Consider the following 25,782-nt stretch of genomic DNA (forward strand, 5'->3'; position numbering starts at 1 on the left):
AATGACATCTGGCTGGGAAAAATCCGGTTTCCTGACTCTCTGGGATTTTGGTCCATGTCGCGTGGCGGGGGGGGGGGGGGGGGGGGGGGGGGCAGCGAGAGCTGGCCGTTTTACATCATTGTGTATCGGTGGCAAGATAAGGCTACTGAAAAGGTAAAATAGTGAAATTGAAAATGAAAATCGCTATTGTCACGAATAGGCTTCAATGAAGTTACTGTGAAAAGCCCCTAGTCGCCACATTCCGGCGCCTGTTCGGGGAGGCTGGTACGGGAATTGTCCGGATTCTCCGACCGTTCCCGCTGGTGGGATGTTCTGATCCTGCTGATGGAAACCCGCCACCATGGGGGTCATACAGCTGGTTCTCAGCAGACACTGAGTTCTGTGAATGAGGATTGTCCCTGATGATGCGATGGACAAAGAGGCAGGGGAGAGCCAGATGAGTTCTATGGAATCCTTAAACCATCACTAAATTCCCTTGGACTCATTGGTATCAAGTGAGTCAACAATTGGCATCCCACTGGTGGGCGGTATTCCCAGATTGGACCCTTCCCAGCTTCAATTTAATTGGGGACTCTTTCCCCGATGCTGGGAATCCGATGTGGGTATTCTTCCTGATTCTCCCAACTCCCCCCCCCCCCCCCCCCCCAACCCCCCCTGCAATTATGCCAGCTTTTGCAGACTCAGGTAAATTCCACCCATCTCACTTTGAATCTGGCTTTCTGAGGATTAATGCTGAGGCTTCCCAATCTTCAAGCTCCTGAACGTTTGGCTCATTGAACTTGCTTCTATTCTGCCTTATGACATCTTGTACAAGTTTTGTTCTTCTCTCACCTCTGCGTTTGCAAATCTACGTCAGTTGCCGGTCTCGATACACCTCCTCCTCTGTACCCTCCTCAAGCCTGTCAACCGTTCCAGACGTTTGTTCCCGTCTTCTCCTGCCCTCATGTATCTCGCTCTGCTTTTATCCAACTTTAAGCCACTTAAGCCTAAACACTAGAATTCCTTTCTTAAACCTCTCTAGCTCTGTAGCTCCCTTTAAAACACTCCTTAAAACTCACCTCCTTGACCAAACGTTTAGCTACAGCTCATAATTGGTCTTAACGTCAGGTTTTGTCTGTGATGCATCTTGGACTTTAGTGCAAGTTGTTCTAACTGTCAATGGTATCTAACTATCTCATGCTCACTTATCAAATGCAAATATAGAAATAAATTGGATCACTGTCTGTGCGGAGTCTGCACATCCTCCCCGTGTGTGCGTGGGTTTCCTCCGGGTGCTCCGGTTTCCTCCCACAGTCCAAAGATGTGCAGGTTAGGTGGATTGGCCATGATAAATTGCCCTTAGTGTCAAAAATTGCCCTTAGTGTTGGGTGGGGTTACTGGGTTATGGGGATAGGGTGGAGATGTTGACCTTGGGTAGGGTGCTCTTTCCAAGAGCCGGTGCAGACTCGATGGGCCGAATGGCCTCCTTCTGCACTGTAAATTCTATGATAATCTATGAAAATTGAAAACAAATTCAAGATGAGCTGTGTACCTATCTGATTGGGAAAACGGTTTGAGATGGCGGGATATGTATGGACAGAGGTGGTCGCTCAGAAGGTGACGACATTGTCTTCTGCAGGTTGTAGGGAATGTGGTGGACAGGTGGGTAATCACCAATCCAGTTAGGCCTGGAAGCTGCTTCACCACCATGGCACCTGTCACAATAACAAATGGAGTTCAGCTTCCTTTCTCTCTCCATCTCTCAAAGGGTGCATGGAAGGAACAAGCTTGTTGGCCTGAATGGACATCTCATTCAATGTCTCTTTCTTTTTATTTGAGTACAGTGGAAAGTTACCAGAAGTGAATAAAATGATTGACCAAGAGGATTTGGTTATGATGAAGAGAGCCCTGCTGTCTACTCAGGTGAGAACGATTTATCAAAAGATATTCAAAGGTTAGGAGAGAAAACAAGGCCTGTCTATTAGTCCTGTCACCCAGCCCTTTCTCCACAGTCCAGCAAGTTGTATTCTAATTACCTTTTGAAAATTGCTATTTGCTCTGTTTTAGGCAGTGCGTTTAAAACCATAACTTACTGCATCAAATCAATTCTCTTCACCTCACCTCATTTGCCAATCACCTTAAATAGTCTTCCCATTGCATTGATCCCCTGCTATTGTAACAGATTTATCTTTCTTTACTCTATCAACATCCTATATTATTCTGAGATCGATGTCCAATCTCCCACAAACCCTTTCTTCTCTAAAGACAGTTACATCTTCTCTACAGCTTTTTAAAAATTTAATTACAGGATGCGGGCACTGCTGGTTAGGGCAGCATTTATTGCCCATCCGTAATTGCCCTTCAGAAGGTGGTGCCGAGCTGCCTTCTTGAGCCGCTGCAGTCCTTGAGGCGTAGGTACACCCACTGTGCTGTTAGGGAGGGAGTTCCAGGATTTTGCCCCAACGACAGTGAAGGACTAGCCGATATATTTCCAAGTCAGGGCGGTGAGTGACTTGGACGGGAACCTCCAGGTGGTGGGGTTCCCAGGTATCTGCTGCTCTTGTCCTTCTAGATGGTAGTGGTCGTGGGTTTGGAAGGTGCTGTCCAAGGAACCTTGGTGAGTTACTGCAGTGCATCTTGTAGATGGTACACACGGCTGCCACTGTATGTCGGCGGTGGAGGGTTTGAATGTTTGTGGAAGGGGGAGCAATCAAGCGGGGCTGCTTTGACCTGGATGGTGTTGAGCTTCTTGCGTGTTTATCATAGATTATCATCGAATTTACAGTGCAGAAGGAGGCCATTCGGCCAATCGAGTCTGCACCGGCTCTTGGAAAGAGCACCCTACCCAAGGTCAACACCTCCACCCTATCCCCATAACCCAGTAACCCCACCCAACACAAAGGGCAATTTAGCATGGCCAATCCACCTAACCTGCACATCTTTGGACTGTGGGAGGAAACCGGAGCACCCGGAGGAAACCCACACACACACGGGGAGGATGTGCAGACTCCACACAGACAGTGACCCAAGCCGGAATCGAACCTGGGACCCTGGAGCTGTAAAGCAATTGTGCTATCCACAATGCTACCGTGCTGCCCTAAATTTGTTCCATGTCCCCTGTTGTTGGAGCTGCATTCATCCAGGCAAGTGGAGAGTATTCCATTACACTCTTGACTTGTGCCTTGTAGATGGTGGGCAGGCTTCGGGGAGTCAGGAGGTGAGTTACTCGTCATAAGAATTTCAACATTTGACCTGCCCTGGTAGCCACAGTATTAATGTGGCTGGGTCCAGTTCCATTTGTGATCAATGATAACCCCCAGGATGTTGACTGTGGGGGATTCAGTGATGGTGATGCCATTGAATGTCAAGGGGCGATGGTTAGATCCTCTCTTGTAGGAGATGGTCATTGCCTGGCACTTGTGTGGCGCGAATGTAACTTGCCACTTGTCAGCCCGAGCCTGGATATTGTCCAGGTCTTGCTGCATTTGGACACGGACTGCTTCATTATCTGAGGAGTCGTGAATGGTGAACATTGTGCAGTCATCCGCAAACATTATGATGGAATTCCATTGGAGTAAATCTCCTCTGGATTAAGGGTTTGACGTCCTTCCTAAATGGTAAATTAGGGGCTAAAAAGAGTGAGAAAATTGGGAAAATAGTATCAACAAAGAAAAAGTATTGGAGAAACTTAAGGGATAAAAATATAACAAATGCTGAGAGCTGCCAGCCTACTCCAGGGTTCTGCAGGATTTGGCTGCAGAGACAAATCACTTCATATCTCTCTGGGTTAAGTTTCATGTCTTGTGTTCCCGTTACACTAATCCTAACATCATCCTGTCAAACCTGGCCGCATGCTCCTCACTGTTTTCTACATTTCTAAGTTTTGTGAAACATAGAAAATAGGAGCAGGAGGAGGCCATTCGGCCCTTCAAGCCCGCTCCGCCATTAATTATAATCATGGCTGATCATCTAACTCAATATCCCAATCCTGCCTTCTCTCCATCTCCTTTCATCCCCTTCATCCCAAATGCTGTGTTTTCGCCTCAACTACTTCCTGTGGTAACAAATTCCACAGGCTCACCATTCTCTGGGTGAAGAAATTTCTCCTCATCTCTGTCCTAAACCCTGTATCCTCAGACTGTGCCCCCTGGTTCTGGACTCACCCACCATCAGGAACATCCTTCCTGCATCCACCCTGTTCAGTCCGGTTAGAATTTTATAGTTTTCTATGAGATCCCCCCTCATTCTTCTGAACTCCAGCGAATACAATCCTAACCGACTCAATCTCTCCTCGTACATTAGCCCCGCCATCCCAGGAATCAGTCGGTAAACCTTCGCTGCACTTCCTCGCGAGCAAGAACATCCTTCCTTAGTTAAGGAGACTAAAACTGCACACAATATTCCAGGTGTGATCTTAGCAAGGCCCTGAATAATAACAGCAACACATCCCTGCTCCTGTACTCAAATCCTCTCTGCACAGACGCTGCCAGATCTGCTGTAGTTTTCATGCATTTCTGTTTTTATTTCAGATTTCCAGCATCTGCAGTATTTTACTTTCCTTTTAGTGTAACCAGTAACCTGGGAAATCCATCATATTCCTTCAAATAAATGTAATGAAGAGCTGAGGCAACAGTATCCCTTGAGTATCAAAACCATCCCACCAATTGATGTATCCTACTATGTCTCCTGCAAGCGAACTAATCCCCTATTTCCTGGAATTACATTTTTCCCAACCGTCCCTTTTTCTGGAACCTTGTTAAATGCCCTCTGGAGGTCATTATAATTAAAATTTACAGAAACTCTTATCCACCACACCATTTACCATCACAAAGATATAAAACCAGACTTGACTTAACCTTTACAAATCTATGCTGGCTCTCTGATCAGTTCATAATATCCAAAAGCTCAGTCACTCTGTCCCTTGTAACATTTCGAACATGTATCAAAGTTGAGTGCATGGGATTGATGTACCGATCAACTACCATCTAATTAAAAAGCAAAACAGACTCGAGGGGCTGAATGACTTCTTCCTGCCCCTGAAACATTTCTGTTTGTATTTTATCTTTGGCAGATTTGACAAATCTCTGGAATAAAGTTCAATAGTTTGTGTTTCTTTTTTCTATTTGCAGCGACACACATTGCCTCCGATTTGCACACACAACATGCTGGATGACTCTACAGATCCAATTCTGAATACAATCCGACGCATCGGCCTGTTCAACCATCCGAATGACCGAGTGAAGGTGAGGAACAGGACTGAGTGGAGAATGTGTTCTTCGCTTGACCTTTTCAGTCTTACCTCAATAGGTGTCCACTCCAAAATGTTTGAGTGAATTTTGTGTTAATCACTGAACATTATACTCGTGTTATGGAAAAGAGCTCTTCCCATTTTGAAATTCCAGTGACTGAGACCACAACACAGACCTCAGTTCCCCAGAGACTTTGAGGTAAGCACAACAAAGCCTTTCTGACACAGTGCTGTGCGGTTTCTGTCACACGGTCCACCCACTTTGCCAGGCCGACCAGTTCCATCTCCACACCGAGCTGCTCTTTATGGAAAACACCGTGTTGCTGGACCCATGGACCCTCCTGCGTTACCATCTCCGATCAGAACCTGGGGGTTGACAAGTACGGGGGTCTCCAGCCCCCTCAGCTGGGGGAGGGGTGCCCCTCGAACATTCAGGGATCGTCGAGTATGCCGGGATGAAGGAGTCATGCACACTGCCCGCATATTGGCCGCAGCTGATGGTCACAGACTTTCATTGAGTGGTACCCCTTACGGATTTTGTAGAGCGGCCTCTTATCCGCAGGTGCCCCAGGGCGACATGCATCCCTTCTATCACCCCCTGGACCTGGGGCATCCCAGCGATGTCAGCGAACCCCACAGCCCGGGCATCCTGGTCGGCTCCGTCCACATCGAAATGGATGTATTGATCCACCTGGGCATATTGGGCCTCCGTGACGGTGTGGATGCACCTGTGCGCAAAGGTCTGTGAGATCCCAGACAGGTCCCCACTCGGCGACTGGATGGACCCCGTTGTGTAGACGTTCAGGGCGACCGTCACCTTAATGGTCACCAGGAGCGGGTGTCCTCCCCCATACTCTCTGCTGTGCCAGGTGTGTCATTACCTGGCAGATATGTCGCACTGGCTCTCTGCTCAACCAGAGTCTCTGACGACACACCCGGTCCGGCAGGTCCTCGAATGACAGGTGGTACCCGAACACGAGGCCTCATGTGGCACCTCCTTGGCACCTCCTCCTCCTCGGCCTGTTGAGCAGCCGGCCCTCCAGCCTGTGTGTCTGCCACCTGCCTCTCTGCTGCCCCCTCCTCTGCAGCCTGTTCCGCTGCTGCAGTTTCCCCCTCCTCTCCGAGCGACTCACACTGACGAGGCCACAGGGCATCCTCCAGAGCTGCGATGACCACCACCACGGCCAGCATTGCTGGTCGAACTCCAAACGCCATTGTCTGCAGGGGGTGAAAAGCCAACATGTTAGCATGGCGCATACTCCGGTGCCCAACCAGGTTCCATGGGCTACACGGTGGGCCCGGTTGGCACTGTGGGCCCCGCGCTGCATGTCCCCCTACCACCCTTCCCCCCCCCCCCCTCCTCCCCCCCAACCCCTCACACCTGCCCCATCTGTGTCTGGCACGGTGAAGGTATCTGGGGATGTAGATTCTCAGGCCCTGAGGATTTATCAAACTTCAATCCCATCAATTTCCCCAACACCATTTCTCGACTAATATTGATCTCTGTCAGTTCCTCCCTCTCACTAAACCCTGTGTTCCCCAACATTTCTGGTATAGTTATTTATATTCTCCTTTGTGAAGTCAGAACCAAAGTGTGTGTTTAATTGCTCAGCCATTTCTTTGTTCCAAAATATAAATCCCCTGTTTGTGACAGTAAGGTACCTACAGATGTCTTCACCAATTTATTTCTTTTCACAAACATCAGGGGCGGGATTCCCCGCCACATTTCTGCCCCGACCCGCCGGCGGGATTCTCCGTTACGCCGGCCGGTCAGCGGGGTTTCTCGTTGTGGGGCAGCCTCATGTCGACTGGAACCCCCCGCGCACCAGCAATACGGAGAATCCCGCCGGCAGAGAAGTGCCCCTGGTCACTGAATGTTTTCTGGCAGCGGGAGATAGATTCTTGACTAAGAAGGGCGTCAAAGGTTTACAGGGTGGGTGGAATGTGGAGTTAAGGGCACAATTGTATCGCCATGATCTTGTGGAATGGTGGAGCAGGCTCGAGGGGCCGAGTGGCCAACTGCTCCTAATTCATATGTTGCAATGATCATTCTCGTCTTGCCACTTTCGTGCTCACTGTATTTCCCCCAGAGCCCTTCACACTACATTCTGCCTGTGTGTTGGTGATTTCTGATCTTCACATAGGTTCAGAGATTTACAGTGGAAAATCTTGTTTATCTTTTTTCACCAAATTTGGAATTTTAGGCATTTCTTCCCAGGGTTCTCTGATGTAAGAAGGAAAATCTGAGGAACCTGAGCTTTCATTCCATATCAGCATGGCAAGCAACTCCACACTGCCTTGAAGTGGCATTCTGACTCACAAGCATTTTCCACTCTAAATGGAAAATGAACCGTTAAACCGCACAGGAAACGGTGAAAGACAATTAATATCTGTCCGACCCGATCATCTGAGTTTCCAGCTGAATTCTGCTCCATCTCATTCCACTGAAGTTGTCACTTTGTTTCTGGGAATATCCCAACTTCTCACTGCTGATGTTTGGAGGACCTCGGCTCCTCCACCGTGCTGCACAGATGGGTTTGTTCAGTCTGAAGGATCCAGGAATAAGCATTTTCCCATTGTTTAGGTGATCTTCCATCCGGAATTCTTGAGTTCCACAAGCCCACTGCTTCCACTGGACTATGAAGAATTTGTACGTGGCTGTCACTTGGGGGTATTTCCTTCATACTACGAACCATGGGGCTATACACCAGGTGAGTGCAGTGATATATGCTCAGCACTTCAACTGGACTTGTAGTTGGGAAGTGGAAATGTTGTGTGCCACAAGCCTTGGTGGAGGAATTATTTCCTGCTGCAACTGCTGGAGCCAACATGTTTGGGAAAATGTTCACAGACTATCTGTGGTCTCCATTATTTCTGGAAAAGTCAACCAAGAACATTCTACAGGTGCGCACATGTACTTCCCACGTCCCAACGTCCTGTTCAAGATGTGCTCCACCTTAAAACGCTCCCTGGAAACAGCATTGTACCATCTGGCTCCACATTCAAATATATTGAAATAATGTGAGTCCCTGTACTGATGGTGTAATTACAGCGTAAACCTACACAAAAAGGTTGGGCTTGTACTGTTGGGAGAAACTTGTTGTCTGCAGGCAAAAGTAAGTGTAACAACTATGGGAGGACTCCAATGGGAATAGTGTGTGCAATAGTTTTCAGAGAGTGAGAAATCGCAGGCTCTCCGAGAGCTAAAGAGCTGAAGTTGCTAAAAGGGTCAGGAGCACAAGGAAAGGGGACAAAGGCAGAATTTCGGGTGGGACACTTTGCAACAAGTAATTTTGTGAACAAGTTGTGAGTCTACCTCCAGCCAAAAGGGCTGTGTTTTTTGGGAGGGGGGTTTTGCACAGATGTCCTTAAATAACCAAACCCAATGACTCAAGGTTGAGCTGACCTTTGGACTGACATTATGATGTGGTGGGAACACCTTGGACAGCAGTAATATAAGAGTCATGGCAGCTCTCCTGAAATGAGCATTCCCATTCACAATGGGGTGTTAGTTGTCAGAAACCAGCTCTGCATTGAGGAAGTGGCATCTCTTTTGTTAATCTAAGGTCAGGGTAATGTGACCCCTTGGGATTTGGGGAACAGAATCACAGCTTTGCCCTGTTGATGCTGAACATCCGGACAACTCAACGGACCGACTTCCTGAAGGAAACAAAGCCACTTGCCCGCTCTGTTTGGAAGTCAGCTAAAAATGTAGCCAGTGGCAAAAAGATAGTGTGCTCAGAGGGATGAGCCAGCTTCATGGGTTCCATTATCTTTGGCGAAAGGACAGCACGGTGGCACAGTGGTTAGCACTGCAGTCTCACGGTGCCGAGATCCCAGGTTCAATCCCGGCTCTGGATCACTGACCTTGTGGAGTTTGCACGTTCTCCCCGTGTCTGCGTGGGTTTCGCCCCCACAACCCAAAGATGTGCAGGGTAGGTGGATTGGCCACGCTAAATTGCCCCTTAATTAGAATCATAGAATCATAGAAGTTTACAGCATGGAAACAGGCCCTTTGGCCCAACCAGTCCATGCCGCCCAGTTTTTACCATTAAGCTAGTCCCAGTTGCCCGCACTTGGCCCATAACCCTCTATATCCATCTTACCCATGTAACTATCTAAATGCTTTTTGAAAGACACAATTGTACCCGCCTCTACTACTACCTCTGGCAGCCCATTCCAGACACTCACTACCCTCTGAGTGAAGAAATTGCCCCTCTGGGCCCTTCTGAATCTCTCCCCTCTCACCTTAAACCTATGCCCTCTAGTTTTAGACTCCCCTACCTTTGGGAAAAGATGTTGACTATCTACCTTATCTATGCCCCTCATTATTTTATAGACCTCTATAAGATCACCCCTAAGCCTCCTACGCTCCAGGGAAAAAAGTCCCAGTCTATCCAGCCTCTCCTTATAACACAAACCATCAAGTCCCGGCAACATCCTAGTAAATCTTTTCTGCACTCTTTCTAGTTTAATAATATCCTTTCTATAATAGGGTGACCAGAACTGCACACAGTATTCCAAGTGTGGCCGTACCAATGTCTTGTACAACTTCAACAAGACGTCCCAACTCCTATATTCAATGTTCTGACCAATGAAACCAAGCATGCCGAATGCCTTCTTCACCACCCTGTCCACCTGCGACTCCACCTTCAAGGAGCTATGAACCTGTACTCCTAGACCTCTTTGTTCTATAACTCTCCCCAACGCCATACCATTAACTGAGTAGGTCCTGGCCTGATTCGATCTGCCAAAATGCATCACCTCACATTTATCTAAATTAAACTCCATCTGCCATTCGTCGGCCCACTGGCCTAATTGATCAAGATCCCGTTGCAATCCTAGATAACCTTCTTCACTATCCACTGTGCCACCAATCTTGGTGTCATCTGCAAACTTACTAACCATGCCTCCTAAATTCTCATCCAAATCATTAATATAAATCACAAATAACAGTGGACCCAGCACCGATCCCTGAGGCACACCACTGGTCACAGGCCTCCAGTTTGAAAAACAACCCTCTACAACCACCCTCTGCCTTCTGTCGTCCAGCCAATTTTGAATCCAATTGGCAACCTCACCCTGGATCCCGTGAGCTTTAACCTTCTGCAACAACCTACCATGCGGTACCTTGTCAAAGGCTTTGCTAAAGTCCATGTAGACAACGTCTACTGCACTGCCCTCATCTACCTTCTTGGTCACTCCCTCAAAAAACTCAATCAAATTTGTGAGACATGATTTTCCACGCACAAAGCCATGCTGACTGCCCCGAATCAGTCCTTGCCTCTCTAAATGCTTGTAGATCCTGTCTCTCAGAATACCTTCTAGCAACTTACCTACTACAGACGTTAGGCTCACCGGTCTGTAGTTCCCAGGCTTTTCCCTGCTGCCCTTCTTAAACAAGGGCACAACATTCGCCACTCTCCAATCTCCAGGCACCTCACCTGTGGCTGCCGATGATTCAAATATCTCGGTTAGGGGACCCGCAATTTCCTCCCTAGCCTCCCACAACATCCTGGGATACATTTCATCAGGTCCCGGGGATTTATCTACCTTGATGCGCTTTAAGACTTCCAGCACCTCCTCCTCTGTAATATGCACACTTCTCAAGACATCACTATTTATTTCCCTTAGTTTCCTAACATCCATGCCTTTCTCCACCGTGAATACCGATGAGAAATATTCATTCAGGATCTCACCCAACTCTTGTGGCTCTGCACATAGATGTCCTTGTTGATCCTTAAGAGGCCCGACTCTGTCCCGAGTTACTCTTTTCCCCTTTATGTATCTGTAGAATCTCTTTGGATTCTCCCTTGCATTATTTGCCAAAGCAATTTCATGTCCCCTTTTTGCCCTCCTGATTTCCCTCTTAACTCTATTTCGACAATCTCTATACTCTTCAAGGGATCTACTTGATCCCAGTTGCTTATGTACGTCATATGCCTCCTTCTTCTTTTTGACCAGAGTCTCAATATCTCGAGTCATCCAGGGTTCCCTACTTCTACCAGCCTTGCCCTTCACTTTAAAGGGAATGTACTTACCCTGCACCCTGGTTAACACATTTTTAAAAGCTTCCCATTTACCAGCCGTCCCTTTGTCTGCCAATAGTCTCCCCCAATCTACCTCTGCAAGTTCCTGTCTGATACCATCAAAATTGGCCTTGCCCCAATTAAGAATTTTAACTCTTGGGCCAGACCTATCATTCTCCATAGCTATCTTAAAACTAATGGAATTATGGTCACTTGTCCCAAAGTGATCCCTCACTAGCACTTCTGTCTCTTGCCCTTCCTTATTTCCCAAGACGAGGTCAAGTTTTGCCCCCTCTCTAGTCGGTCCATCCACATACTGAATGAGAAATTCCTCCTGAATACACTCAACAAATTTCCCTCCATCCAAGCCCCTAATGCTATGGCTGTCCCAGTCAATGTTGGGAAAGTTAAAGTCCCCTACTACTACCACCCTATTATTCTTGCAGCTATCTGTAATCTCCTTACATATTTGCTCCTCAATTTCCCGCTGACTATTTGGGGGCCTGTAGTACAGTCCTACCAAGGTGATCTCTCCCTTCTTATTTTTCAGTTCCACCCATATAGACTCAGTGGGCGAACCCTCGGATATATCCCCTCTAAGTACTGCCGTGATGTTCTCCCTAATCAAAAACGCCACTCCCCCTCCTCTCTTACCTCCTGTTCTATCCTTTCTATAGCATCTGTACCCTGGAACATTGAGCTGCCAGCCCTGCCCCTCCCTTAGCCATGTTTCAGTCATAGCTATAATATCCCAGTCCCATGTGCCCGTCCATGCCCTGAGTTCATCTGCTTTGCCCGTCAGGCCCCTTGCATTGAAATAAATGCAGTTTAATGTAGACTTTCCTTGCTCTCTGCCCTGCTTTCTCTGGTCATGCTTTACACACTCTCCCTTCCTGCCTTTTGTTTCTGTCCCCACTGACTTCCTACATCGGTTCCCATCCCCCTGGCACATTAGTTTAAACCCTCCCCAACTGCACTAGCAAACACCCCCCCCGAGAACATTGGTTCCAGTCCCACCCAGATGCAGACCGTCCGATTTGTACAGGTCCCACCTCCCCCAGAATCGGTCCCAATGTCCCAGGAATTTGAAACCCTCCCTCTTGCACCATCTCTCAAGCCACGTATTCATCCTAGCTATCCTGTCATTCCTACTCTGACTATCACGTGGCACTGGTAGCAATCCTGAGATTACTACCTTTGAGGTCCTACTTTTTAGTTTAACTCCTAACTCCCTAAATTCAGCTTGTAGGACCTCATCCCATTTTTTACCTATATCGTTGGTGCCTATATGCACCACGACAGCTGGCTGTTCACCCTCCCCCTCCAGTATGCCCTGCAGCCGCTCCGAGACATCCTTGACCCTTGCACCAGGGAGGCAACATACCAACCTGGATTCTCGTTTGCGTCCGCAGAAACGCCTGTCTATTCCCCTTACAATTGAATCCCCTATCACGAGAGCTCTGCCACTCTTTTTCCCGCCCTTCTGTGCAGCAGAGCCAGCCACGGTGCCATGAACCTGGCTGCTGCCACCTTCCCCTGGTGAGCCATCTCCCCCAACAGTTTCCAAAACGGTAAATCTGTTTTGGAGGGAGATGACCGCAGGGGATCCCTGCACTGCCTTCCTACTCTTCCTCTGTCTGTTGGTCACCCTTTCCCTATCTGCCTCAGTAATTTTAATCTGCGGTGTGACCAACTCACTGAATGTGCTTTCCACAACTTGCTCAGCATCGCGGATGCTCCAAAGTGAGTCCATCCGCAGCTCCAGAGCCGTCAAGCGGTCTAACAGGAGCTGCAGTTGGACACACTTCTTGCAGATGAAGGAGTCAGGGACACCAGAAGGGTCCCTGACTTGCCACATCTCACAAGAGGAGCATGACACGGGTCTGAGCTCTCCTGCCATGACTTAAACCTGAAGTTAAATTTGAACTACACTACACAGCTAAAAGAAAGTCAAAGAGAGAGAAATCACTTACCAGTCACAAGCCAATCACTTACCTGCTGGCTGTGATGTAATTGCTCCAGAGACTCCCTCGCAGCTCTGCTTCTCTGCACCTCCTTCAGGTGAGCACCAAATTCCCTTAACTAGTTAATTAATTTACTTAATTAATTTGATTTTTTTTTTTTTTTGTCACTCCCCTCTTACCCGAACTCAGCCTTACCCAAACTCAGATACACTCTGTTTGCCTCCAGCACTCTGTTTCTATAGGCACTTCAGCCACACCCTTTGTATCCTTCCTGATTTACAGTCAGCCAATAGGCCTGCTCCCAAAACTGATCTCTCTCCCGAACAGCTGACCTGCAAGGTAGGGAAGTGGTTAAGCAGTACTTACCTCACCCCTGGAGTCTCCCAGGCCATTGGAGTCTCCCAGGCATTGGAGTCTCACAGGCAATTGGAATCTCCCAGGCATTGGAGTCTCCCAGGCCATTGGAGGTCCTCAGGGGCTCGGGGCTCAGGGCTCGGGGCTTTGGAGCTCTGGTCTCAGGGGCTCTGGGCTGTGGGCTCGGGGGCTCGGGGGCACTGGGCTTGGGGGCTCTGGGCACTGGGCTCTGGGGCTTGGGGGCTCTGGGCACTGGGCTCAGGGGCACTGGGCTTGGGGGCTCTGGGCACTGGGCTCGGGGATCAGGGCACTGGGCTCGGGGGCACTGGGTTTGGGGACTCTGGGCACTGGGCACTGGGCTCAGGGGCACTGGGCTTGGGGGCTCTGGGCTCGGGGGCTCGGGGGCACTGGGCTTGGGGGCTCTGGGCACTGGGCTCTGGGGCTTGGGGGCTCTGGGCACTGGGCTCGGGAGCACTGGGTTTGGGGACTCTGGGCACTGGGCTCTGGGCACTGGGCTCTGGGGCTTGGGGGCACTGGGCACTGGGCTCTGGGGCTTGGGGGCTCTGGGCTTTGGGCTCGGGCTCTGGGCTCTGGGCTCTGGGCTCGGGGGCTCAGGCTCTGGGCTCTGGACTCTGGGCACTGGGGCGAGGGGGCTTTGGATTCGGGGGCTCGGGCCTGGGGACTGGGCTCAGGGGCTCAGGCTCTGGGCTCTGGACTCTGGGCACTGGGGCTTGGGGGCTCTGGGCTTTGGGCTCGGGCTCTGGGCTCTGGGCTCGGGGGCTCAGCCTCTGGGCTCTGGACTCTGGACACTGGGGCAAGGGGGCTCTGGACTCGGGGGCTCGGGCCTGGGGACTGGGCTCGGGGGCTCTGGGCTCGAGGGCTGGGCCTGGACACTGGGCTCTGGGGCTTGGGGGCTCTGGGCACTGGGCTCAGGGGCACTGGGCTTGGGGGCTCGGGGCACTGGGCTCGGGGGCACTGGGTTTGGGGACTCTGGGCACTGGGCACTGGGCTCAGGGGCACTGGGTTTGGGGGCTCAGGGGCACTGGGCTTGGGGGCTCTGGGCTCGGGGGCTCGGGGGCACTGGGCTTGGGGGCTCTGGGCACTGGGCTCGGGGGCTCGGGGGCACTGGGCTTGGGGGCTCTGGGCACTGGGCTCTGGGGCTTGGGGGCTCTGGGCACTGGGCTCGGGAGCACTGGGTTTGGGGACTCTGGGCACTGGGCTCTGGGCACTGGGCTCTGGGGCTTGGGGGCACTGGGCTCTGGGGCTTGGGGGCACTGGGCTCTGGGGCTTGGGGGCTCTGGGCTTTGGGCTCGGGCTCTGGGCTCTGGGCTCTGGGCTCGGGGGCTCAGGCTCTGGGCTCTGGACTCTGGGCACTAGGGCGAGGGGGCTCTGGATTCGGGGGCTCGGGCCTGGGGACTGGGCTCAGGGGCTCTGGCTCTGGGCTCTGGACTCTGGGCACTGGGGCTTGGGGGCTCTGGGCTTTGGGCTCGGGCTCTGGGCTCTGGGCTCGGGGGCTCAGCCTCTGGGCTCTGGACTCTGGACACTGGGGCAAGGGGGCTCTGGACTCGGGGGCTCGGGCCTGGGGACTGGGCTCGGGGGCTCTGGGCTCGAGGGCTGGGCCTGGACACTGGGCTCGGGGGCTCTGGGCACGGCTTGGGGGCTCAGGGGCACTGGGCACTGGGGCACTGGGACAAGGGGGCTCTGGGATCGGAAGCTCGGGCCTAGTCACTGGGCTTGGGGGCTTGGGCTATGGGCACTGGGCTCGGTGGCACTGGAGGCTCGGGCAACTGGGGCTCTGGGCACTGGGCCCTGGGCACTGGGCAGGGCACTCCTGCTGGCACCGTCCTGCCTGTTCTCTGTAACCCTTCAACCCATTACTAATTAAATCTGTCGAACTCCTCCTTAAATTTACTCACTGTCCCAGCATGCACCACACTCTGAGGTAGCGAATTCCACAGATTCCCAAGCCTTTGGGAGAAGTTGCTTCTCCTCGTCTCTGTTTAAATTTGCTGCCTCTTATCCTGAGACTGTGACCTCTCGTTCTAGAATGTTCCACAAGAGGAAGCATCCTCTCCATGTCTACCTTTTATTGTCTTCTCTGCCTCAATTTGATCTCTCCTCATTGTTCTAAACTCTAGACAGTTTAGCACTAAACTGTTCAATCTCTCTTCATACAACAAACCCGCTATCTCTGGAATCAATCGAGTGAACCTCCTAGGTAGTTCAATATCAATTATTTATCTATTACATTTAATTGTATTCAAGAAGTGGCCTCAGCCAGTGGTTCATGTATAACTCTGTAAAGAGGAACAGATTGAACTGTGGTTGTTGGACTAAGAGGTGAATGTTTACAATGTGCTTCTCTGGAAATAACAGTGTGTAAAGATTTGTTCCATTTGTAGCCTTCAACACTTGGATTTCTGACCTCATTACAACCTTGGGGGGTGAGTGGGTGTTGCCAGGGGTGAGTGGGGGGTTGCCAGGGGTGAGTGGGGGGTTGCCAGGGGTTGGGTAGAGGTGGTGCCTGGGGGTGAGGGGAGGGTGGGGTGACAGGCGGTGCAGAATCTTTCCTGGGCCTGGCAGCCGTGACTTCCAGGCGAAATCCATGTGCTCGCTGTGTGCAGCACATACGGCGAGCGAATCATTGAAGCACTGAGGTGACGGCAGGGGTGGGCATCTCAGAGTCTGCCCGCCAGTCAGCGATATGGCATGGAGACTAATTGCTGCACAATATGGCGGAAAGGGCACCATCACTGTCAGAGGCTCAATGCCACTTTTCCCATCCTGCATGGGACTGATCCAGCTGGGAATGATTGTTCCGAAATACTGATTGGGTTGTGAGTTACCCAGCACTGATAATCTATGAAAACCCCCCTTGTCACCACACCCTGGCGCCTGTTCGGGTACACGGAGGGAGAATTCAGAATGTCCAATTCACCTAACAGCACGTCTTTTGGGACTTGTGGGGGGAAACGGGAGCACCCGGAGGAAACCCACGCAGACACGGGGAGAACGTGCAGACTCCGCACAGACAGTGACCCAAGCCGGGAATCGAACTGAGACCCGGGAGCTCTGAAGCCACAGTGCTAACCACTGTGCTACCGTGCCACACATAGAATAACCAGTCAGCTGTTGTAGCAGCTGAGAGAAAGGGGTGAGGACCCTGAGATGTGTAACTGGGTCCTGTGTAAATACTGCTGTTATGCTGAATAAACAGTGTTGCAGGGACCCTCCAATACTGTGTTCAGACTGGGGGTGGGGAGGAGGTTGGGATTGTTTTGGGGGCCTTGGAGATTGGGGCACTATTTAGAAATGGCGTCCCGACCTCTCGCGACAACGGGGAGTTCCGGCGACCAGGGCTGTGTGTGGCCTCGGCTCCGTGTTCCCCATTCAGGCCCCTCAGTCTACACGAGTCACATTGATAGTCATGTGTTTCTGGGCACTGCGAGCGATGGGAACACACGATTAAACGCGCTCGCGAGGGAACCTTTCTCCCTCTGGGGACAATCGGACCCTTGGTGTAAGAATCACTGTTTAAAAAAATATATTTTTGTCCTCCTTTTTCACATTTTCTTTAAAATTTACACCCACCAACGAACAATAAATGGTAATGAATACAATGTCAATCCCCTTATTGACAACGACAATCCATCCTCCCGCCAAACCCCCAAACAACAGCCTGCATGTCAACGTAAACACCAAAGAAAAAAGAAAAAGGAGTCAGGAATCACCCACAGTCACCATTAACACACAGTCCCTCTCGCAAGGCCCCCCCGCTAATATTCAATGCCATCCAATCCCCGAAAGTGTAAATGAATGACGCCCATGATCTGTAGAACCACCCCCCCCCCTTTCCCTCCCAGAATCCTCCCCTCCACTTCCTCTCGAAAACACCTCACCCAGTATGAGTCACTTTTTAATGGGGAGTTTAAATGTTGATATGATTTTATTTCTGTTTCTGAATAATCCTTTCTCTCCCAGCGGAATGCACAGTGTTGGGAATCCCCAGCGTTTCCACCAATTTGTCTGGATTTGGCTGCTTTATGGAACGACACATCGCGGACCCTTCTTCATACGGTGAGCGTCTGCAATCAGGGCTCTCTGTATGGTACATTCAGGACCAACCTGTACTCCTCAAACCTAATGCTTCCAGCTTGTGTGTCCTCTCTCTTCATTCTCCTCTCTCTCTTCATTCCCCTCTCTTCATTCTCCTCTCTCTTCATTCTCCTCTCTCTTCATTCCTCTCCCATGAGGTCCTGCAGCAGGAGTTCAGGGAGCTAGGCAGAAAGTTAAAAGACAGGACCTCGAGGGTTGTAATCTCGGGATTACTCCCTGTGCCACGTGCCAGTGAGGCTAGAAATAGGAAGATAGAGCAGACAAACACGTGGCTAAACAGCTGGTGTAGGAGGGAGGGTTTCCGTTATCTGGACCACTGGGAGCTCTTCTGGGGCAGGTGTGACCTGTATAAGATGGACGGGTTGCATCTAAACCGGAGAGGCATAAATATCCTGGCCGCGAGGTTTGCTAGTGTCACACGGGAGGGTTTAAACTAGTATGGCAGGGGGGTGGGCACGGGAGCAATAGGTCAGAAGGTGAGAGCATTGAGGGAGAACTAGGGAATAGGGACAGTGTGGCTCTGAGGCAGAGCAGACGGGGAGAAGTTGCTGAACACAGCGGGTCTGGTGGCCTGAAGTGCATATGTTTTAATGCAAGGAGCATTACGGGTAAGGCAGATGAACTTAGAGCTTGGATTACTACTTGGAACTATGATGTTGTTGCCATTACAGAGACCTGGTTGAGGGAAGGGCAGGATTGGCAGCTAAACGTTCCAGGATTTAGATGTTTCAGGCGGGATAGAGGGGGATGTAAAAGGGGAGGCGGAGTTGCGCTACTTGTTCGGGAGAATATCACAGCTATACTGCGAGAGGACACCTCAGAGGGCAGTGAGGCTATATGGGTAGAGATCAGGAATAAGAAGGGTGCAGTCACAATGTTGGGGGTATACTACAGGCCTCCCAACAGCCAGCGGGAGATAGAGGAGCAGATAGGTAGACAGATTTTGGAAAAGAGTAAAAACAACAGGGTTGTGGTGATGGGAGACTTCAACTTCCCCAATATTGACTGGGACTCACTTAGTGCCAGGGGCTTAGACGGGGCGGAGTTTGTAAGGAGCATCCAGGAGGGCTTCTTAAAACAATATGTAAACAGTCCAACTAGGGAAGGGGCGGTACTGGACCTGGTATTGGGGAATGAGCCCGGCCAGGTGGTAGATGTTTCAGTAGGGGAGCATTTTGGTAACAGTGACCACAATTCAGTAAGTTTTAAAGTACTGGTGGACAAGGATAAGAGTGGTCCGAGGATGAATGTGCTAAATTGGGGGAAGGCTAATTATAACAATATTAGGCGAGAACTGAAGAACATAGATTGGGGGCGGATGTTTGAGGGCAAATCAACATCTGACATGTGGGAGGCTTTCAAGTGTCAGTTGAAAGGAATACAGGACAGGCATGTTCCTGTGAGGAAGAAAGATAAATACGGCAATTTTCGGGAACCTTGGATGACGAGTGATATTGTAGGCCTCGTCAAAAAGAAAAAGGAGGCATTTGTCAGGGCTAAAAGGCTGGGAACAGACGAAGCCTGTGTGGCATATAAGGAAAGTAGGAAGGAACTTAAGCAAGGAGTCAGGAGGGCTAGAAGGGGTCATGAAAAGTCATTGGCAAATAGGGTTAAGGAAAATCCCAAGGCTTTTTACACGTACATAAAAAGCAAGAGGGTAGCCAGGGAAAGGGTTGGCCCACTGAAGGATAGGCAAGGGAATCTATGTGCGGAGCCAGAGGAAATGGGCGAGGTACTAAATGAATACTTTGCATCAGTATTCACCAAAGAGAAGGAATTGGTAGATGTTGAGTCTGGAGAAGGGGGTGTAGATAGCCTGGGTCACATTGTGATCCAAAAAGACGAGGTGTTGGGTGTCTTAAAAAATATTAAGGTAGATAAGTCCCCAGGGCCTGATGGGATCTACCCCAGAATACTGAAGGAGGCTGGAGAGGAAATTGCTGTGGCCTTGACAGAAATCTTTGGATCCTCGCTGTCTTCAGGGGATGTCCCGGAGGACTGGAGAATAGCCAATGTTGTTCCTCTGTTTAAGAAGGGTAGCAAGGATAATCCCGGGAACTACAGGCCGATGAGCCTTACTTCAGTGCTAGGGAAATTACTGGAGAGAATTCTTCGAGACAGGATCTACTCCCATTTGGAAGCAAATGGACGTATTAGTGAGAGGCAGCACGGTTTTGTGAAGGGGAGGTCGTGTCTCACTAACTTGATAGAGTTTTTCGAGGAGGTCACTAAGATGATTGATGCAGGTAGGGCAGTAGATGTTGTCTATATGGACTTCAGTAAGGCCTTTGACAAGGTCCCTCATGGTAGACTAGTACAAAAGGTGAAGTCACACGGGATCAGGGGTGAACTGGCAAGGTGGATACAGAATTGGCTAGGCCATAGAAGGCAAAGGGTAGCAATGGAGGGATGCTTTTCTAATTGGAGGGCTGTGACCAGTGGTGTTCCACAGGGATCAGTGTTGGGACCTTTGCTGTTTGTAGTATATATAAATGATTTGGAGGAAAATGTAACTGGTCTGATTAGTAAGTTTGCAGACGACACAAAGGTTGGTGGAATTGCGGATAGCGATGAGGACTGTCTGAGGATACAGCAGGATTTAGATTGTCTGGAGACTTGGGCGGAGAGATGGCAGATGGAGTTTAATCCGGACAAATGTGAGGTAATGCATTTTGGAAGGTCTAATGCAGTTAGGGAATATACAGTGAATGGTAGAACCTTCAAGAGTATTGAAAGTCAAAGAGATCTAGGAGTACAGGTCCACAGGTCATTGAAAGGGGCAACACAGGTGGAGAAGGTAGTCAAGAAGGCATACGGCATGCTTGCCTTCATTGGCCGGGGCATTGAGTATAAGAATTGGCAAGTCATGTTGCAGCTGTATAGAACCTTAGTTAGGCCACACTTGGAGTATAGTGTTCAATTCTGGTCGCCACACTACCAGAAGGATGTGGAGGCTTTAGAGAGGGTGCAGAAGAGATTTACCAGAATGTTGCCTGGTATGGAGGGCATAAGCTATGAGGAGCGATTGAATAAACTCGGTTTGTTCTCACTGGAACGAAGGAGGTTGAGGGGCGACCTGATAGAGGTATACAAAATTATGAGGGGCATAGACAGAGTGGATAGTCAGAGGCTTTTCCCCAGGGTAGAGGGGTCAATTACTAGGGGGCATAGGTTTAAGGTGAGAGGGGCAAGGTTTAGAGTAGATGTACGAGGCAAGTTTTTTACGCAGAGGGTAGTGGGTGCCTGGAACTCGCTACCGGAGGAGGTAGTGGAAGCAGGGACGATAGGGACATTTAAGGGGCATCTTGACAAATATATGAATAGGATGGGAATAGAAGGATACGGACCCAGGAAGTGTAGAAGATTGTAGTTTAGTCGGGCAGTATGGTCGGCACGGGCTTGGAGGGCCGAAGGGCCTGTTCCTGTGCTGTACATTTCTTTGTTCTTTGTTTTGTTCTCTCTCTTCATTCCCCTCTCTTCATTCTCCTCTCTCTTCATTCTCCTCTCTCTTCATTCTCCTCTCTCTTCATTCCTCTCTCTCTTCATTCCTCTCTCTCTTCATTCCTCTCTCTCTTCATTCTCCTCTCGCTCCATTCTCCTCTCTCTTCATTCTCCTCTCTCTTCATTCCTCTCTCTTCATTCCCCTCTCTCTTCATTCCTCTCTCTTCATTCTCCTCTTTCTTCATTCTCCTCTCTCTCTTCATTCCCCTCTCTTCATTCTCCTCTCTCTTCATTCTCCTCTCTCTTCATTCCTCTCTCTCTTCATTCCCCGCTCTCTTCATTGTCCTCTCTCTTCATTCTCCTTTCTCTTCATTCCCCGCTCTCTTCATTCCCCGCTCTCTTTATTCCCCGCTCTCTTCATTCCCCGCTCTCTTCATTCCCCCCCTCTTCATTCCCCTCTCTCTTCATTCCCCGCTCTCTTCATTCTCCTCTCGCTTCATTCCCCGCTCTCTTCATTCCCCTCTCTCCTCATTCGCCTCGCTCTCTTCATTCCCCTCTCTCTCTTCATTCCCCTTTCTCTCTTCATTCCTCCCTCTCTTCATTACCCTCTAATCTGGAGGAAAATGTAACTGGTCTGATCAGCAAGTTTACGGACGACACAAAGGTTGGTGGAATTGCGGATAGCGATGAGGACTGTCAGAGGATATAGCAGGATTTAGATCATTTGGAGACATGGGCGGAGAGATGGCAGATGGAGTTGAATCCGGACAAATGTGAGGTGATGCATTTTGGAATGTCTAATACAGGTAGGGAATATACAGTGAATGGTAGAACCCTCAAGAGTATTGACAGTCAGAGAGATCTTAGTGTACAGGTCCACAGGTCACTGAAAGGGGCAACACAGGTGGAGAAGGTAGTCAAGAAGGCATACAGCATGCTTGCCTTCATTGGCCAGGGCATTGAGTATAAGAATTGGCAAGTCATGTTGCAGCTGTACAGAACCTTAGGCCACACTTGGAGTATTGTGTTCAATTCTGGTCGCCACACTACCAGAAGGATGTGGAGGCTTTAGAGAGGGTGCAGAAGAGATTTACCAGGATGTTGCCTGGTATGGAGGGCATTAGCTATGAGGAGTGGTTGAATAAACTCGGTTTGTTCTCACTGGAACGACAGAGGTTGAGGGGTGACCTGAGAAAGTCAACAAAATTATGAGGGGCATAGACAGAGTGGATAATCAGAGGCTTTTCCCCGGGGTAGAGGGGTCAATTACTAGGGGGCATAGGTTTAAGGTGCGAGGGGCAAGGTTTGGTGGAGATGTACGAGGCAAGTTTTTTACACAGAGGGTAATGGGTGCCATGAACCCACTGCCGGAGGAGGTAGTGGAAGCAGGGACGATAGTGACATTTAAGGGGCATCTTGACAAATACATGAATAGGATGGGAATAGAGGGATACGGACCCAGGAAGTGTAGAAGACTAGTTTAGTCGGGCAGCATAGTCGGCACAGGCTTGGAGGGCCGAAGGGCCTGTTCCAGTGCTGTACTTTTCTTTGTTTTTTGTTCGTTGTTGTCTATCATCATTCCCCTCGCTCTTCATTCCCCGCACTCTTCACGCCTCCTCTCTTCATTCTCCTCTCTCTCTTCATTCCCCGCTCTCTTCATTCCCCTCTCTGTTCATTCACCGCTCTCTTCATTCCCCCCTCTTACCATAAGATCATAAGCCATAAGACATAGGAGCGGAAGTAAGGCCATTCGGCCCATCGAGTCCACTCCACCATTCAATCATGGCTGATTTCAACTCCATTTACCCGCTCTCTCTCCATAGCCCTTAATTCCTCGAGAAATCAAGAATTTATCAACTTCTGTCTTAAAGACACTCAACATCCCGGCCTCCACCGCCCTCTGAGGCAATGAATTCCGCAGACCCACCACTCTCTGGCTGAAGAAATTTCTCCTCATCTCTGTTCTAAAGTGACTCCCTTTTATTCTAAGGCTGTGCCCCCGGGTCCTAGTCTCCCCTGCTAATGGAAACAACTTCCCTATATTCATTCTCCTCTCTCTTCATTCTCCTCTCTCTTCATTCCTCTCTCTCTTCATTCCCCTCTCCCTTCATTCCCCTCACTCTTAATTCCCCTCACTAGTCATTCCGCTCTCTCGTCATTCCCTCTCTCTTCATTCCCCGCTCTCTTCATTCCCCGCTCTCTTAATGCTCCTCTCTCTTCATTCCCCTCTCTCTTCATATTCCCCTCTCTCTTCGCTCCCTTTCTCTTCATTCTCCTCTCTCTTCATTCTCCTCTCTCTTCATTCACCTCTCTCTTCATTCCTCTCTCTCTTAATTCCCCTCACTAGTCATTCCGCTCTCTCTTCATTCCCCGCTCTCTTCATTCCCCTTTCTCTTCATTCTCGCCTCCCTTCATTCCCTCTCTCTTCATTCCCCTAACTCTTCATTCCACGCTCTTCATTCCCCTCTCTCTTCATTCCCCTCTCTTTTCATTGCACTCCGCTCTCTCGTCATTCCCTCTCTCGTCATTCCCCTCTCTCTTCATTCCCCACTCTCTTCATTCCCCGCTCTCTCCATTCCCCGCTCTCTTCATTCCTCGCTCTCTTCATTCCCCGCTCTCTCCATTCCCCGCTCTCTTCATTCTCCTCTCTCTTAATTCCCCCCTCTCTTCATTCCCCGCTTTCTCCATTCCCCGCTCTCTCCATTCCCCGCTCTCTCCATTCCCCGCTCTCTCCATTCCCCTCTCTCTTCATTCCCCTCTCTCTTCATTCTCCTCTCTCTTCATTCTCCTCTCTCTTCATTCTCCTCTCACTTCATTCCCCGCTCTCTTAATTCCCCTCTCTCTTCATTCCCCTCTTTCTTCATTTTCCCCTCTCTTCATTATCCCCCTCTCTTCATTCTCTTCTCTTCATTCCTCTTTCTCTTCATTCCCCTCTCTCTTCATTCCCCCTCTCTTCATTCATCTCCATTCATTTCCCCCTCTCTTCATTGCCCGCTCTCTTCATTCCCCTCTCTCATCATTCCCCGCTCTCTTCATTCCCCTCTCTCTTCATTCCCCGCTCTCTTCATTCCCGGCTCTCTTCATTCCCCGCTCTCTACATTCCCCTTTCTCTTCATTCACCTCTCTATTCCCCTCTCTCTTCATTCTCCTCTCATCATTCCCCTCTCTCTTCATTCTCCTCTCTTCATTCCTCTCTCTCTTCATTCCCCTCTCTCTTCATTCCCCCTCTCTTAATTCCTCTCTCTCTTCATTGCCCGCTCTCTTCATTCCCCGCTCTCTTCATTCCCCGCTCTCTTCATTCCCGGCTCACTTCATTCCCCGCTCTCTACATTCCCCGTTCTCTTCATTCACCTCTCTATTCCCCTCTCTCTTCATTCTCCACTCTTCATTCTCCTCTCATCATTCCCCTCTCTCTTCATTCCCCTCTCCCTTCATTCCCCTCTCTCTTCATTTCCCCCTCTCTTCCCCCTCTCTTCATTACTCCTCTCTTCATTCCTCTCTCTTTTCATTCATCTCTCTCTTCATTGCCCGCTCTCTTCATTCCCCTCTCTCTTCATTTCTCCCTCTCTTCATTGCCCCCTCTCTTCATTCCCCTCTCTCTTCATTCCTCTCGCTCTTCATTCCCCCACTCTTCATTCCTCTCTCTTCATTCCCCGCTCTCTTCATTCCCCGCTCTCTTCATTCCCCGCTCTCTTCATTCCCCGCTCTCTTCGTTCCCCGCTCTCTTCGTTCCCTGCTCTCTTCATTCCCGGTCTTCATTCTCCTCTCTCTTCATTCCCCACTCTCTTCATTCCCCACTCTCTTCATTCCCCTCTCTCCTCATTTCCCTCACTCTTCATTCTCCCCTCTCTTCATTCCCCACTCTTCATTCCCCTAACTCTTCATTCCCTCTCTCTTCATTACCATTTCTCTTCATTCTCCTCTCTCTTCATTCCTCTCTCTCTTCATTCCTCTCTCTCTTCATTCCCCTCTCTCTTCATTTTCCGTTTCTTCATTCCCCGCTCTCTTCATTCCCCGCTCTCTTCATTCCCCACTCTCTTCATTCCCCTCTCTCTTCATTCATTCCCCTCTCTCTTCATACTCCTCTCTCTTCATTCCCCTCTCTCTTCATTCCCCTCTCTCTTCATTCCCCTCTCTCTTCATTCCCCACTCTATTCATTCCCCGCACTCTTCATTCCCCTCTCTCTTCATTCCTTGCTATCTTCATTTCCCTCACTTTTCATTACTCTCTCACTTCATTCCCCACTCTCTTCATTCCCCTCTCTTCATTCTCCTCTTTCTTCATTATCCGCTCTCTTCATTCCCCTCTCTCTTCATTTTCCGTCTCTTCATTCCCCGCTCTCTTCATTCCCCGCTCTCTTCATTCCCCGCTCTCTTCATTCCCCTCTCTCTTCATTCATTCCCCTCTCTCTTCATTCCCCGCTCTCTTCATTCCCCGCTCTCTTCATTCCCCGCTCTCTTCATTCCCCTTTCTTCATTCCCCTCTCTCTTCATTCCCCCTCTCTTCATTTGTCTCCCTTCATTCCTCTCTCTCTTCATTACCTGCTCTCTTCATTCCCCTCTCTCTTCATTCCCCTCTCTCTTCATTCCCCTCTCTCTTCATTCCCCGCTCTCTTCATTCCCCGCTCTCTTCATTCCCCGCTCTCTTCAT

General features: G+C 49.9%; 1 protein-coding gene across 1 annotated transcript in view; it reads left to right on the top strand.

Moving 5' to 3' along the window:
- Positions 1-25,782, top strand: part of LOC140404110 (glycogen [starch] synthase, muscle-like) — a 122,336-nt gene that overhangs the window by 37,023 nt on the left and 59,531 nt on the right. Inside the window, exons 10-13 of the mRNA XM_072492530.1 lie at positions 1,824-1,902; positions 5,109-5,222; positions 7,812-7,938; positions 17,556-17,651. Of these exons, the coding sequence (XP_072348631.1) occupies positions 1,824-1,902; positions 5,109-5,222; positions 7,812-7,938; positions 17,556-17,651 (416 nt within the window). The remainder of the gene's footprint in view (positions 1-1,823; positions 1,903-5,108; positions 5,223-7,811; positions 7,939-17,555; positions 17,652-25,782) is intronic.

Source organism: Scyliorhinus torazame, chromosome 29, assembly GCF_047496885.1.
Source record: "Scyliorhinus torazame isolate Kashiwa2021f chromosome 29, sScyTor2.1, whole genome shotgun sequence".
Lineage (NCBI taxonomy): Eukaryota > Metazoa > Chordata > Chondrichthyes > Carcharhiniformes > Scyliorhinidae > Scyliorhinus > Scyliorhinus torazame.